General features: G+C 46.2%; 1 protein-coding gene across 1 annotated transcript in view; it reads right to left on the bottom strand.

Moving 5' to 3' along the window:
* LOC119455596 (uncharacterized) overlaps positions 1 to 13,838 on the bottom strand; it is a 32,546-nt gene continuing 18,708 nt past the window's right edge. The window contains exons 6-9 of the mRNA XM_037717007.2: positions 12,993 to 13,161; positions 9,838 to 10,029; positions 7,377 to 7,603; positions 1 to 193 (exon numbers count right to left, since the gene is read on the bottom strand). Coding sequence (XP_037572935.2) covers positions 1 to 193; positions 7,377 to 7,603; positions 9,838 to 10,029; positions 12,993 to 13,161 — 781 coding nt within the window. The remainder of the gene's footprint in view (positions 194 to 7,376; positions 7,604 to 9,837; positions 10,030 to 12,992; positions 13,162 to 13,838) is intronic.

The following is a 13,838-nucleotide window of genomic DNA, read 5'->3' as shown; positions in this document are numbered from 1 at the left end:
TCAGCAGGCCGCTCGGCACTCGGTGGCACTGACCAGCCGGTCCCCTCCAATGGCTAGGCCGTTAGTGAGGCCTGCTGGCTCGTATGGGCCATTGCTGCCACTGCCGCTGTAGCCATTCCACATGCCGCTGCCGCCGCTGCCACTAGGCCGGAGTAGTCCTGCCGTGGAGCGAGCCCCGCAGCCAGGTGCTACACTGCAGGCACCAAACAATTCACTTTGATGAGACATCAAAGAGCAACACGTACAGAATAAGCACAGACTGGCAGAGTACTCTTTCAAAACTGCAGTTGAACGAACATGAACATAACAAATTACCTGCTACAGCAAAGTAAATCTGAAATGTTTATTCCCGATATCAGCGTGTAACAAATACAGTAAAATGGGGGTGTTGGTCTTCAAGCAGGCCTCGATGTGGCGTTACAGAAGGCTATCCGAAAGGCAGGTCTGGTTACCGGCGAGCGCGAACTAGAGCGTCAACAACAACCACCCTCATCGTCGCCTTCTTTTCCCAGACATCGAAGCGCGGTCAATCGCCTTCAGTACAATTACCCCCCGCGAAATAAGGAGCCATCCTGGCGACCTAGGGGCAAGAAAACACAGGGGGATCGTAGCACTACTTGAGTCTGGACACGTGGACAATTTCTTGGCCACGACGACGATGGTCAGAAGACGGTTGTAATGGCTCGATGAGATAGTTCACCGGAGATGTTTGTTGAAGTACACGATATGGTCCCTGGTACTTGGAGACCAGCTTCGTTGAAAGGCCAGGTGTAGTGGACGGGACACGCAGCCAGACTAGCGAGCCAGGAGCATAGCACGTAGGAGTAGCGGAGGCATCATGGTGTTCCTTCTGGCGCCACTGGTCTTGTGATGTGAATGAACGTGCAAGTTGGCGGCATTCTTCAGCGTATGTAGCTGCTTGAGATAGAGTCGTGGACTCGGAGGCGTCGGGTCGGTATAAAAGAATAGTGTCCATGGTGCAAGAAGGTTCGCGTCCGTGAAGGAGAAAGAAAGGGGAGAATCCAGTTGTGCTTTGAATGGCGGTGTTATAAGCGTACATAACAAAAGGTAGCACTCGGTCCCAATCGGAGTGATCTGACGAGACGTACATAGCAAGCATGTCGCCCAGGGTGCGGTTAAAATGTTCTGTCATCCCGTTGGTCTGTGGGTGATAGGCACTGGTGGTGCGGTGAACGACGCGGCATTCACGAAGCAATTCTGCGATAACGTCGGAGAGGAACACACGACCACGGTCACTCAGCAACTCTCGAGGAGCTCCATGACGAAGGACGAGATTGTGAAGAATGAAAGTGGCAACGTCTTTTGCTGTGGACGACGGAAGAGGTGAAGTTTCGGCATACCGTGTGAGGTACTGAAGGCGATTGACCGCGCTTCGATGTCTGGGAAAAGAAGGCGACGATGAGGGTGGTTGTTGTTGACGCTCTAGCTCGCGCTCGCCGGTAACCAGACCTGCCTTTCGGATAGCCTTCTGTAACGCCACATCGAGGCCTGCTTGAAGACCAACACCCCCATTTTAAGTGGTGGAGGTAGCGGGGTACTGTTCATCCTGGAACTTCGCAGCCGTACGCTACCATCAGCTTTCATCATGACTGATCCTGGCCCATTGCAAGCTGCTCCCGTGCCAACGACAATCCACTGTGCTGGCGTGCCCCGACAACGCGACCCACCTGTATTTAGCGGCACCGACGACCAGGACGTCGAGGATTGGATCGCCGAGTACGAACGAGTGAGCTCTATTAACAAATGGGATGACCGCGCCAAGCTCAAGACCGTTCACTTTTACATCACTAATGTAGCCGGCCTCTGGTTCAAAAACCATGAAACCGAAATCACGAACTGGTCGACCTTCACGGCAGCCGTCGCGGAGGTCTTCGGTCGTCCCGCCGTGCGCCGGCTTCGCGCGGAACAGCGCTTGCGCAGTCGAGTCCAACGCAGGGAGGAGACGTTTACAAGCTACATCGAAGTGCGGTCAATCGCCTTCAGTACAACAGTTATAGTACCTCGATACAACAATGTTGGTAAAATCGTCAATTTGCTTCCTTATAACGAAATTTCGTTATATTGAAAGTCGACATTTTATGCAAATAAGTACAGTCACCAATGGATTTTCTTTATGTGCAAGGGGCCACGAGATTTTCCAAATCATTGGGCAGTCGGGAAAAGCAAATTTGAATGAGAAAAAATTTCATTTTGTTGAATTTGAGAATTGGCAACGAAATATACTGTTTCATGTTGTGTGAGCTCTAGTAACAAATGGGATGACCGCGCCAAGCTCACGAACGTTCCCTTTTACATCACTAATGTAGCCGGCCTCTGGTTCAAAAACCATGAAACCGAAATCACGAACTGGTCGACCTTCACGGCAGCCGTCGCAGAGGTCTTCGGTCGTCCCGCCGTGCGCCGGCTTCGCGCGGAACAGCGCTTGCGCAGTCGAGTCCAACACAGGGAGGAGACGTTTACAAGCTACATCGAAGTGCGGTCAATCGCCTTCAGTACAACAGTTATAGTACCTCGATACAACAATGTTGGTAAAATCGTCAATTTGCTTCCTTATAACGAAATTTCGTTATATTGAAAGTCGACATTTTATGCAAATAAGTACAGTCACCAATGGATTTTCTTTATGTGCAAGGGGCCACGAGATTTTCCAAATCATTGGGCAGTCGGGAAAAGCAAATTTGAATGAGAAAAAATTTCATTTTGTTGAATTTGAGAATTGGCAACGAAATATACTGTTTCATGTTGTGTCGATGATATTTCCATATCGGCGATACAAAGCGAGGCCAGCCAGGCTTTTGCATCCACTCTGCCCCGGCGGCTGATAGTATCAGCTGCAGTGGGAACTAAGACACTATCGTAAAAAGTGCCAGCAACTGGGAGCATATGCTTTGTCTGCCTCTCACGTCAACGTGTCTCCGAAACTCGCGATTGCACAATCTCCAGTACTAAAGGATTCGGAAGACAGAGCACATGATACCAGGCCATCTCGGCTTGCCCACTCTTTGCAGACATGGCAGATTCCTCTTAAAACAGGACGTGCTGGCTGTGTATGCTCTCAGCTGCACTGACAGCCATGTGCAGCTATGTCCACACTAGAAAAGGAGACGCATGCCAGCCTGGCCATGTGCATCACCCCCTCACCCTCACTTCAAAGCATTACCGTGAGCTCGCTCCACCCCCCTTCCCTCCCTCCCTTTCCATTTGACTGCACGTGAACACGGTACTTGTTCTCGAGCTTCTTTGTTAACCTCCAAGTTTCTGCCCCATATGTTAGCACCAGTAGAATGCAATGATTGTACACTTTTCTTTTCAATTAACGTCAGTGGTAAGCTCCCAGTCAGGATTTGGCAATGCCTGCCGTATGCAGTCCAGCCCAATTTTATTCTGCTGTAAATTTCTTTCTCACAATCAGGGTCCCCTGTGAGTAGTTGACCTAGGTAAATGTACTCCTTTACAGACTCTAGAGGCTGACAAAGAGCGATAGAACCAAAAATGTTAGGCCTACCCCAGCCAAAAAAAAAAAAAAAAATCAACTGACTCCAATTAGCTTTTCCAATAGGAATCAACTGGGACCAATATGAACCAATTGAAAAATGCTTACTTCCAACCGGTTACGATTGGATCAGAGGAGAAACCAATTGGAGTTGCCAATTGAAATGAACTGGACCAAATTAGAACCGATTGGAAATTCCCTAGTTCCAACTGGTTACAATTGAGTCAAAGTGAAACCATTTAAGTCTGATTAGACTTGCCAATTGGAATCAACTGGGCCCATTGGGAAATCCTTACCTCCACTTGGTTACGACTGAGTCAGGGATGGAACCAATCGAGTCTAATTGGACTTGCCAGTTTGAACCAGCTAGGCCCACCTTACATCCCCAACTGAGTCTAATCGGACTATACCAATAGGAACAAACTAGCTAGAATCTAACCAACTGGGAAATCATACTTTCAGTTTATGAACCCATTCAAGGAAACTGGAATGAGTTATAGCTACATATGCATGCAGTACTAAGGCTATAGCAAATCTGATTTTTGACAGCTGGAATCTTATTTAGGTTTTCTTTGTGGGGTATATATATGTGTATTGGTATTGCCCACTGGTGCAATTGGCCATTCCAACCAATTGGTTTCAAACCAATTGGCACCCATTGGGTACAATTGGTCACGTTCCAGTTGGTTCAATTGGTCCAGTTATGTACTAATTTACGATTGGAAATATTCCAATTGGAAATATCCCAATTGGAGTCAATTGCTTTTTTTGACTAGGTAACATTAAGAGACAGGAAGAGAGTGGTGTGGATCAGAGAACAAACAGGGATAGCCGATATTCTAAATGACATTAACCGGAAGAAATGGAGCTGGGCAGGCCATGTAATGCGTAGGATGGATAACTGGTGGACCATTAGAGTTACAGAATGGATACCGAGAGAAGGGAAGCACAGTCGAGGACGGCAGAAAACTAGGTGGGGTGATAAAATGAGGAAATTTGCAGGAGCGAGTTGGAATCAGCTAGCGCAAGACAGAGGTAATTGGAGATCACAGTGAGAGGAGTGATGCTACTGGCCCATCCCCTTTCGGAGCAGGTTTATGAAAGCGACTGCAAACTATTATATGGGGCTTTTACAGTGGGCAATGCACGTGAAAGCAGTAAGTGGTCGCTGGTTCATAAATTCAATCCAAACACTAAAATAACCCCCCCCCCCCCCTTTATCGCAGTCCTTAGTGTGGACTGCGACAAAGCGGTGGTATCCCAAGATGTGCTTGAAAAGCATGAAAAGCACAGAAGCACTTAGACGAGCTACGTGCAGAATTCGGAAGCGTTTGGCAACCGTCAGCGTGATTTTGCTCGCGCAAATATATCCTCTAAGATAGAGCACTCCTTTGTAAAAAGTTGTAAAACGTTACTGCCAGCGGTATGAAAAGCTTAAGTAGTTTTTCCTGTACTGCAATTCAATGATAACCATCTACAGTCAAAGTCCAATTTTTCGGACTCTAGGGGCTGCGAAAACATCAGAAAAATCAGGCAGCCCGAAAAAAATGAATGTATGCCTTTTACTGCCCTCAGGGGCTCAAATCACCACAGATGCATCGGAAATAGCTCTGAAGGCGTATCGGTGTGCAGGTACTGTGATAGGAGACGGCAGATGCACGCATGTATAATTAAAGAATACATACTGTGTCCCGTAACAATTGTCCTTACCCACTTTTGGTATGCTTCACCGCGTAACACTACTGTATTGAGGCGAAGCTGACTTTCGGGACAAGGCACTGTACAATGCGTTATGCTTTCCGAACTTGGAAGCCACTGGCGATGATTACAAAGGTGGAGTTGGTACCGTTGCTGGCAGCGGCGAATTCTTTTAATAAAAAACACGGCACCGAAAAGGAAGAGCTTTGGTAGCGAACATCGAAGCAGGTAGGCCTAGCATTGCTGTGGTGGTGGCTGCGGCTGCCAGCAGATCTGCGTGCAAGAGCGCCTGTTCGAGGCGGCTAGATAATGAAAATGGCGGTAGTGGTGGCTTCGATAAAGTCGTTTTGGACCCACGGTCACGGAAAAAAGTCAGGAAAATCGGACGGCGAAGAGTTTTTGCATCTGAAATTTTAGACGTTCTTATACATGGACTATATGGGGAACGTGGCAGTGCCGCAAAGGCGTCCGGAAAATCATTCGTTGACTGTTCTTGAAATGCTGCGATGGTCGACACTGCCGTAGCAGTTCGCTTTCCCTCATCTCGCAGCTCGATGTGAGCCTCACACCGTCACAAAATGCAGATATACGGACGGGACCTCTGACTGTGTACATGTAGCGCTGTCGGATTAGGCTGTGATCAGCGAATGCAGTTTGGAGCGTTCTGCCTACACGTGCGCTTTCACCATTCCGTCCAGTAAGTTCAAAAACAAACTTTGCGAAAGCGTTCGCGGTAGTTGCCGGCATGTCACCCGTGGACCGAATCTCTGCTTCCAGCCATCAATCTGGCCCGTGAACTCACGCCCTATCACCGAAGTGGTTTATTGGTCTGAACATATTGGAGGCCATCTCGCCGCGACGACCATGCCCGCCACTGGGTCAGCTGGCAGCGAATTTTTGTCACGGACGCGTATCATGCAGCAAGGCTTAACCAGCGGCGCTTCCTCAGTATCCAGCAGTGAAAGTAGCCGAGTTGACCAAAAGCTTGGCCGTGTGCCATTCTTACGGCGTGAAATTGCCACGCCAAGAAAAGTGGGGGTGACAAATTGATTGCGAAAAATTGTTTGCGACCGCCATGTCCGCGTCAATGTGCGCGTTATGTTCGGAAAATTTCTGACGCTATACAGCGTCCGAAACTTCGGTCAGCGTTTTACATTGGTCTTACAGGAGTGCGAGGTCTGGTTCGGCGCCAGCGCGATCGCTCGCTGCTCAGGCTCACGTCGGGGTGGAAGGTACTGAATATAGACAGCAACCCACGGAAGAAACAGCAGTACGATCTCTTGACACCACGGAGCTAATGCAGCCGCTGGTCTACGCAATGACACTTCAGATGGTGGGGTAAAACGGCGCTTGAGGGCATAGTTCCATTCTTGAAAGCCCGAGCAACCCTTTCGGTGCAAAGTGGGCGCAGATTTCTCATATTTTGCTGAAATGTAGCCGGATGTAGCAGAGTTAGCCTCTCGGCGCAGTTTGGCGCAATTGGTGCAGCGGTAGCATCACTGGGAGAGGCCTTCGTCCTGCAGTGGACATAAATATAGGCTGATGATGATGAACACGGTACAAATCATACCACTACCCTTCTCAGCTCATCTTCGAACACACCCTTTGCGAGGTGCGTTCGCAAGAGCAACTCGCAATTCGACCATATGACCATCTGTGTATGTGGAAGTTTCCATTTATTGTCTCGGTATTCCTTCGCAGTGGCAGTGAAATTTCATTGAATTGAAATCGTGTATAAACACACTTGGAGAGCTTGTTAAAGACAGTCATATACACACTCACAACTTTACGATTCTTTATTTTTGTCAAGTTTACAGCAAAACCAATTTCACTTTTTTTAATAAAGACTTCTTCTTCTTTCTGGGGTTTTACGTGCCAAAACCAGTTCTGATTATGAGGCACACCGTTGTGGAGGGCTCCGGATTAATATTGACCACCTGGGGTTCTTTAACGTGCACTACGACGCAAGGACACGGGCGTTTTTGCATTTCGCCTCCATCGAAATGTGGCCGCCGCGTCCGGGATTCGATCCCGAGATATCGTGCTCATTTTAATAAAGACTACAGGTAACATTCTGGGTATCTTTATGAAAATTTAATATTTTTTTGGTTTCGAGTGTAGTACACTTCAAGTTTAGAGGTTCACAGCTCTGGATGTGCCTTACCGAGAGTCAGTGGTAGCCGGTGGGGAGTAGGCAAACTGCTGCTCCCTGGCCGCAGCTGCCATGGCAGCCATGTGCTGCTGCAGGGTGGGGTAGCCTCCCGTGGCTAGCAGGTGTTGCAGGAGCTGCTGCCGTTGCCGCATCTCATGGACTGCAGCTGTTGTCAGGCCGCTGCAGTTGCCAGTGCCACCTCCCATCCCCCGTGGGCTCAGGTCTAGTGGCACATTGTGCTGCACATCCAGCAAAAGCAGGCAGCAGTCAGAGGAGGAAAAAAAAAAAAAAGACTTGCAGGTGCTGTAGTGTTTCCAGAGTTGCGCACAATGTAAAGCTGCCTACATCTTGTGCAATTACCTGTAAGACCTACTTATCCAGGGCAATCATGTGTGAAGAGCTTAAAGAACTGTGCTGCAGTATGCTTTATAACAATTATGTTTCATAATATAGCAGATTCCCATACGTGGATGCGATTGGCCAATAGATGACATAAATGAAGAAACATGTTTAGATCAGTGCGCTTTTTCATACCGTTACTGCGTATATTTATTGACACTCTATTAAACAGGCTGAAGTAAGCGAAAATCTGCTTTCGAATTTCGATAATAACTACGTACTTCCGAAAGAAGCCGACTATCGTCTGCTCTGACTTGGCCGCGGCCACCCTTGTAGGAATTAAATTTTGGCCGCCCTGTTTATTAGTGTCGTAGCCGTCGGGTCTAACAAATTTTGACTAGTTTTGAACACTCAACTAGCCTCGAACCACGCAATATTTAAGGTCAGACCACACGCATGCTTGCCAGTGCACGCTCACTCCTGGCCACTCCCAATTAGACGCCTTGGCAGACTTAGCTTCGTATTGAGCTATTGACAGTGCTTCAAAATGTGCAAGTTGGATGTGGCTACTGTCCGTCGGTCAAGCTGGTGAAGGACAAAGCCGGTTCCCATCACGTAGAACGGCCAGACTGGAGCATATGAGCGAGAGAGCGCACTCAAGCCCTGTTGTGCATGAAGCAAACGCTGCGCATATGCACTACAGTTGCATGTAGCTGTGATCTGCTACACAGCGTAGATACCACGAGGTGTCAGGACGAGTGCACTGGCTGAGCGCACTGCGTCTCGCTGAGGACAAGCGCGTTTGGCACGTCATAGGCAACAAAATCGGAAGTAGTGGCATCTGCGTTAACATTCAAAATCGAACTTCAACTGCACGCCATGGTGACATTCAGTAGGTGCAGCGCTGTGGGCCAGCCCCGCTCCACCGTAGTTTTCGCAGTGCAAGTCAATGCAGAAGGTGCGGAAGCACTGTGTAGGGGATGTTTGACTGTCGATAACTACGCTTCTGCGCAGTTATTGGCAGAGTCGACTTCCAACGATTCGACCCCGACGAGACCGACGAAAGCTCTAGTTATCTGGTGGGCCAAATTAAGCAAGATGCAAAAAAAAAAAAAAAAAAAAAGAAAGAAAGAACATCACACACACCGCGGATTTATTTAGCAGTATTTGCCGGATTCTAGCACATGCCTGAATCCGTTGCATGCCTGCTTTCTATGTGTGCAACACAGCAAACTCACGTTAAGATAAGATTAAAGCCCCTAAACAGTGTATTAATGTAACGCGCACCCATTTTTTATATAATATAGATGGGCAAGGGTCTAATATGTGTTGTACAGTGGCAGAAGGTTTTCTAAAATCAGGTGCGCCGCAATACAGCCGTGTTATGCGGCAAAGCATACACTGTGAATGTGGTTTTTGTGCGAATTTTCTTTAAAAAAAAACAAAAGTGTGCTTTACAATCGAGTAAATACCATATGGAAACAATGTCAGCTACAGTTATTGCTTGCAAATTTTCCTAGGGCCAGGCCAAAACAAAAAAAGGTTTTTCAACGGGAGACGACATATTTTCAACACATTCACTGTCCCCAAAGCTCTGCCGAGACAGACGCTGCCAGCAAAGGGGTCACTATTGAGGTCACCATAGAGGTCAGGCACATGCATGCTGACTGGTCAAGTTCAAATTATGCGGAAAAAGCCAATTTAAGGATCAAAATAACGAGTTTGAGCCCACAGAAATGCATGGGTGCCAGCTGGAACCTTTGTCGGGATCTAATTAACTGGAGTCTAATTAATGGAAGTCTACAGTATGAAAAATTTTTTTTTCCAGATCTTTGGAACTCTTAGCAGGGACAAATTGTTGAAAGCCAACAGCTGCTAGTATCATTTAACTTGTTTTGCCTTAGTTGGTATGCATCATGAAGCAACACGGTGAAAGGAATTGGCAAGTGCTGCCAGTTCATTTTTACCTCCAGACAAGGGCCTCATGCAAGGCACTATCGGGGAAGACACTTTTTAACAAAGTACAAACGACACGCTTCATCACAGCGCCCTAAATAATTTACTATAACACTTGTTTTACCCCCCCACACAAGTTTTACTTCCAAAAAGCACTGTTAACGAAATTTCACCTCACCTGCTGCAATGACTGCGCGTGGCCATAGCTTCCACAAGGTGGCTCGAGTTCTGAGCTCTGCATGCCTTGGTGGTTGAGTGGAGGCAGTGGCAGCTTCGCACCAGCACCAGCCGCAGCTGTTGACCAAGCAGGCCCCAGAGAATCACTGCTTTGCAGAGGCTGGCACTCCTCGGAGTTTAGCAGGGATGCCTGCTGCAAGTGCATCATAACATGATCATCTGAGGAGCACTAAAGAAAAGCACTAAATCAGTTCTAGACTGACAAGGCATTCTTCCAAAAGTCTATTTTTGTTAATTTCGTGGTAAGAGGTTCACTACTAGAAAAGAAAATGACAGCATAACTTTCATTATTTGAATTTTGCATTGGAAACTGAGCAAGGGTATGTCAGTGCAACATCACAGACAGTTGTTTAGCCCATTGCGAATATCAATTTTTTGGTTTGAAGTGAAGTTAAAGAGAACAGTAATTAGTGCCAAATAATTTCGAAGCGAATAGTTCGAATAGTTGTGGGATTTGCATAGAACCTTGACATAAGAGCCAGATGTTGACAAATATATATATATATATATAAAAAGGAATCACGTTCATCTCTGATATCACTTTATTTTGAAAATGCCGTTATTCGGATATTTGCATGCAAAATTGGTAGATCAAAATTTCTTACAACTCAAGCAGCGGATAAAATTTGTTTACTGACTTTTGCTCACTGTTGTGCTTCAGTCTACTTAAAATTTTGTGGAGGTTGAGGCCGCGGGAGCGTTTTGGGTTTGCTTGTCGTGAGCTGTCGTGAGCTGTCGCGACGCTGCGAAGTGCGATCTTGACTGCACTAGGCTGGCAGTTTATGCTGTGTTGCACTAATTCAGCTAGATGCTTTCCGTCTACACGCAAGCTTAACCCTTTCTATTCTGCAACCACCCATACGAATTTGGTAGGCACGCTCGCTGCTTTTGTGGTCCTCAGTCAGGTGGTGCGCATAATCTGCCCCAGTCAAAAAAAAAAACCAATTGACTCCAATTAGCTTTTCCAATAGGAATCAACTGGGGCCAATAGGCACCAATAGGAGAATACTTACTTCCAACCAGTTACGATTGGATCAGAGGAGAAACCAATTGGAGTTGCCAATTGAAATGAACTGCACCCAATTGGAACTGATTGGAAAATCCCTAGTTCCAATTGGTTATGATTGTGTCAAAGTGAAAGCAATGGAGTCCGATTGGACTTGCCAATTGGAATCAACTGGGCCCATTGGAAAATCCTTACCTCCAATTCGTTACGATTGAGTCAGGGTTGCAACCAATTGAGTCCAATTGGACTTGCCAGTTTGAACCAGCTAGGCCGACCTTACATTCCCAACTGAGTCTAATTGGACTACCAATAGGAACAAACTAGCTAGAACGTAAGCAACTGGGAAACCATACTTTCAGTTTATGAACCCATTCAAGGAAACTGGAATGAGTTATAGCTATGCATGCACTACTAAGGCTATAGCAAACCCGTTCTTGACAGCTGGAATCCTATTTAACAGTGGCGCACCGACGGGGGGGGGGGGGGGGGGGGGGATTCGGGGGTTGTAACCCCCCCCCTTCCCCCCGCTGAGGCCGACTTAACCCCCCCTTTTGTTTAACCCATTTTCTTTCCTTACGCATTTGAGTGCTGCAACTAAGATGTAAGACGCGCAATCGTCTGCACACTCGCAAAAAGCGCACTTTTTTGACAATTTCCCGTGAAGAAATCGAAATTAGTGCTGTTTAGATGGTATTGGCAAACTGTCAACCCCCCCCCCCCCCCCCCCTAGCAGAGATCCTGGGTGCGCTACTGCTATTTAAGTTTGCTTTGTTAGGTATATATGTGTATCAAGGTATTGCCCATTGGTGCAATTGGTCATTCCAACCAATTGGTTTAAAAACAATTGGTAATGATTGGGTACAATTGGTCACTCCAACAAAAACCAATTGGTCACGTTCCAGTTGGTTCAATTGGTCCATTTATGTACTAATTTACGATTGGAAATTTCCCCATTGGAGTCAATTGCTTTTTTTGACAGGGCGGGCCCGATCCCCGATGCGTGGCAAACTTTCCGCAACAATTTCCTGTCCACTGTTGTGCCTGCTTTGACTGTTAGGCCTAACCAGCGCTGTTTCCTCAGATGTCGGCCACCACAGTTATGGTGGCCGACAATCTATTCACAGGGGCTGTACGGCTTTCAGGCAGCTGTAGAGCTGCTGTAAATAATATGTTTGAATAATCGAGCAGAAATCCGTAGGGGATGGTAAACGAATTCGTCTTTGCCTTGTCTTGGCTATCAGATGCGATTTGCTCACCAAAACCAAAGCTGTCGATTTTACATGTTTTAAAATTTACCACACTTTTGCTTGTATAACACGCACCAAAAATGATAAATATTCAACAGTAAGATTGCGATTCATGTTATATGGGAATTTCAGCTTGAGGTGCGGTTTCATGGCGGTGCTGCCTACACTGCCGTGAAACCACCTTTAGGGGCAAAGTTTTCCGCCAACACTGTCACCACAGAGATGAGAAATAGAGCTGCTTGCCTAAGATACGACATGGACAATTGGTGCATCTGTGAATTGAGACTTTTTGCAAACATTTAGGTGCTGTATGCAGTTATTCCTACGGGTTATACGCGCGGATGTTTGTTTTCTTTTCGGTATGCTGTGATTGGGGGTGAAGCTTACATGTGGAAAAATACATATTTTGTTCATTTTGAAAACTGAAATTCAAGCTGAAGCAAATATCGAACAGCATAATATTGGTAGAATATTCACACAAACGTAATTTTTTTTTTTAATGTTTCAGATGTTGTGGCACAGTAAATGTTCTTAGAACTTGCTAACTTCAGTCTTGGAGTTCTTTAGAAAGCAACGCAGTCCATCTCTTCTTTACCAATAGAAAAAAAGAAAAAGAAATTACCTAAGCCTGAACAGATGCTATGAAAGTCCATTACAACACAGCGAGCTGGCACGAGAATTCTAAGGCAGTGTCACCTACTGTCTTTTGTTCTTGCATCTTTTCTCATTAACAGAGCCTCTTCGCATGGCAAGAGTGGCTTTTTAGGCAGTTTTACTATCCTAGTGAAACTAATCTTGTTTTTCTCTTTAGTGTTTCTGTAAATCGAAGTTCGGAAGGCGCACCTGATGCTGGCTCGTATTGCTAATGCTGCCACTGGAATGGTGCCCTCCTGTTCCAAGGCTGCTGAGATAGCCCAGGGCATCTTGGGCAAATGCTTCTGACGCACACGCCAGGGCCAGAGAGCTGAAGTCTGCGTTGCTTCCGCTGTTGCTACCTTCTCTGCTGCAGGAGCTGCAAGGGCCAATGAATTATAGTAATTTGAAACAAATGCATGTTTGGGCTTGTCAGTATACCATATTAACCTGCTAGTGCACAAAAAAGAAAAAAAACAAAAAAACAAAACACACACACAAGGACAGTCTGTCTCTTTTGTACTGCCCTTCTGTTTTTTTTTGTGCACTGGAAGGGGAATATGAATCAAGTGGATCAGTTTTTGTTTTTCCTTGGATACAAAGACAACTTATGTGATACACATGCTGACCTCACAACTGAATTGGTGCATTGCATTCTGCAGTCAAACCTTGATGTAACAAACTTCAATATAACAAAATTCTCGATATACCGAAGTATTTAACTTTTTATAACTCCTTGCCCATAGAACACCGTGTATTTAAAACCTCAATACAAAACCTCAATATAACGAACTGTAGTTATACACAATTTCAATACAGTAAACTTCCGTTAATTTGACTCTGACGGGACTCACAAAAGTGACCGCATTGTTCGGTGGGTCGAATTAAGCGAGACGCAGAAAAAAAAAAAAAACGTCAGAACATACCACTGATTCATTTGGCAGTATTTCTAACACCTCCGAATCAAATGCGTGCCCCATTTCTATATGTACAAAGTAGAAAATTCACATAAAGATAGTACTTAGATAGATCGATTTTATTGATAGGAAAGACAGA

The sequence above is a fragment of the Dermacentor silvarum genome, chromosome 6, assembly GCF_013339745.2.
Source record: "Dermacentor silvarum isolate Dsil-2018 chromosome 6, BIME_Dsil_1.4, whole genome shotgun sequence".
NCBI classification, from domain to species: domain Eukaryota; kingdom Metazoa; phylum Arthropoda; class Arachnida; order Ixodida; family Ixodidae; genus Dermacentor; species Dermacentor silvarum.
Note: the sequence above shows the minus strand (reverse complement) of the source record. Positions and strands in the feature narration are given on the sequence as shown.